Consider the following 2,702-nt stretch of genomic DNA (forward strand, 5'->3'; position numbering starts at 1 on the left):
ACAAGAAATGAATGAAAAGGAGCAGAAAGAAGAAAAAAAAATCGTATGTTATCTGCCCCCCTTTCCTTTTCCAAATAATACATTAACACCGATGGTTACTAAACATTCCATATCAGTTCAGGCACAATTACTGATCAGTTGCAAACAGTAATCTTCATTATTACACACAACAACTTAGTTTTCTTTTTCATACTTACACACTGCATTCGATTTGATGTTTTTTTAAATGTCATCATTGTACTTGATTCTTTTATTTCTTTGTAATAACAATGTCATTCTTTGTTACTGTTTAATAAAGAAGGAAATACTTCCTCAATCCCAACAGATCAATAAAAACAGGAACAGTTTAACTATTTAAGAGCAGAACTGTACTGACCTGCAGGCAGAGACCAGACTGGACCTGAGGTAACAGCATCAAGTTTACTCTATAACTCTGTGTTGTTTTACATTCTTCTTTCTGCTTTAGTTCACAGACATGGAGACCACAGTGCTGGCTTTGACGCTTTGTCAGGTGATTACGTCTTTTGCAAAGGTAAGAGAGTTTATTGATTAAAATTCTTAAGATATTTGTGTTGGTTTAAGGATAATATTTTATTTCTTTCTGAAATTACCTAGGAGTCCATACAGTCAATTCCGCTGAGTATGATGGAGAATTCAATTGACGACATGTACGACGGCTGCAAAGAGTCAATGGCCAAAGTCGTCAAGAACGTTTACTTCCCCAGAGAGAACAACATTGACCCATTTAAAAATGCTTGGAAGGTTGCAGGCCCCTTTGCAAAAGAAAAGTATGAAAAACGTCCAGACAAATCATTAACCCTAGAACAAGTCCAAGCAGTCAATGTTTACACACAAGAATTTCCCAATGTCTATGGACTGCTTAATGCAATGGTCAGAGAAGGTAAAGCTAAATACGCCTCTAAGGACTTCCCATTCCACGCTTTACACTTTTGGATCACTTCTGCCCTTCAGATCATTAATGCTGACAATAACAAGCCATGTCAAACCACCTACAGGAGAACCAACAACAAATATACAGGTGAAGTCAACCAACAAATGCGCTTTGGTTATTTTGCATCCTCTAGTACAGATCCAGATCAGATCACTTTTGGAAGAAAGACCTGCTTTTACACTGAGACCTGTTTTGGTGCAAACATCAAAAGCTACTCAAGATTGGATGAGGATGAAGTGCTGATTCCCCCTTACGAGACGTTCAAAATAACAGAAATAGCTGAGGGCTCTTACAAAGAAATGAAAGATGGTAAAAAAGTCTTTGTCCTAAAGAGTACTGGAAAGTTGAGCAATCTCAACTGCAAGGCAACTAAGCCAAAACTAACTTCAACTAGCCTGAAGTACTGAAGTTGTACGCTGAGCTGTATAATGTTTCTATGAATAAAGAAAGATAAGCATGTTAACATCTGTGTGTAATTAATAACAGACTGTAAAACATTCTTTGGGCTGAAGAAAGAAGACTCAACAAACTAAACCACACACTGTAAAACCGGGAAGAGTAAAATAAACCAACAGTTGTAGCAACAATAACTGTACTTTGGTGTATAGATGTTTACAGCTGCAGACCCTAAGATGAGCACCTGTATGCGTAAGTTTTATGATCCAGTGTAGCACTCCAATATTGTTATTTTTTTAAATTTAGACCACATGAGTTTTTGGACGTGGAGTTTTACAGATGTGATGTTTCACCGTGTCTCTTGTGGGGGGTGCTCCAAGTGTACGGGGTCGGGGGCTTTTTACTCGGGGCTGTAAGTAAGTCTTTATATAGCGCTTTTCAAAGACATTTTCTGTCCCCAAAGACACTTTATAGAGCATTATTCAGCATTATTCATTTGATGGTAAGCTACTACTGTAGCCACAGCTGCCCTGGGGCACACTGACAGAAGCGCGCCATCGGTCCCTCCAACCACCACCATCACTCACACACCACTTTCATACTAGGCATTAAGGACAAACAATGATTGACTTGATTGTATTTAATTGATTATTTTGCATGTTTTGGGTTGATGGGGGAAACCGGAGCGCCCGGAGGAAACCCATCCAGACACGGAGAGAAACATGAACTCCACACAGATACCCGGGGATCGAACCCAGAACCTTCTTGCTGTGAGGCACGAATGCTAGCCACTCAGCCACCATGCCGCCATGGTGGTTCTTGTTTGACGTGAGCGGGGGCCGTGGTTGCTTGGGGTCGTCTCTTTTTGCTGCTGTTTTTTTCCATTCCTCCCTCTTTTTCTTTCACCCATCAGGGGGTTAACACATTATTTACGCCCATGTCTCCAAACACAAGCCTAAATAAATTCCACCCTCACTATTTTTTTCTTGTTTTAACCCCTAAGGAGATTCAACAAAGTGACCACCTACAGACTGGATCGCGTTATCGGTGCAAATCCCCCCTGCCCTGAATTCTGCCTTTATTTACGCCCATGTCTCGTAACACAAGCCTAAATAAACAGCACTCCCGCTATTTTAATTTTCTTTTAGCCCCCAGTCTGATCCAACAAAGTGACCAAGTGATCACTTCAAAACCCTAACCCTAATCTGCCCATTACACAGCGCCCCCCAGCACCCCCAGTGCCCCTTCGCGCCCCGTCACTTAAGTTATTCCACCGTGTTAGAGCAGAAACAGCTGGCACATCTGAACCAGGACAGGATCTTTTGGAAGCAGTTCTTCTTCTTTTGCTTCGGTG

At 41.2% G+C, this 2,702-nt stretch overlaps 1 protein-coding gene across 1 annotated transcript; it reads left to right on the plus strand.

Annotated features, from left to right (window-relative positions):
- Window positions 1-466: 466 nt before the first annotated feature.
- On the plus strand, window positions 467-1,359 carry LOC110168309 (erythroblast NAD(P)(+)--arginine ADP-ribosyltransferase-like; the record flags this gene model as incomplete). Its single annotated transcript, XM_020933744.2, has 2 exons — window positions 467-532; window positions 616-1,359. Coding segments are annotated over 2 exons (810 nt in total), but the record flags the coding sequence as incomplete, so codon positions are not given.
- Window positions 1,360-2,702: the final 1,343 nt, after the last annotated feature.

Source organism: Boleophthalmus pectinirostris, unplaced genomic scaffold (assembly GCF_026225935.1).
Source record: "Boleophthalmus pectinirostris isolate CB_2022bp ecotype Guang Dong unplaced genomic scaffold, ASM2622593v1 HiC_scaffold_2184, whole genome shotgun sequence".
Lineage (NCBI taxonomy): Eukaryota > Metazoa > Chordata > Actinopteri > Gobiiformes > Gobiidae > Boleophthalmus > Boleophthalmus pectinirostris.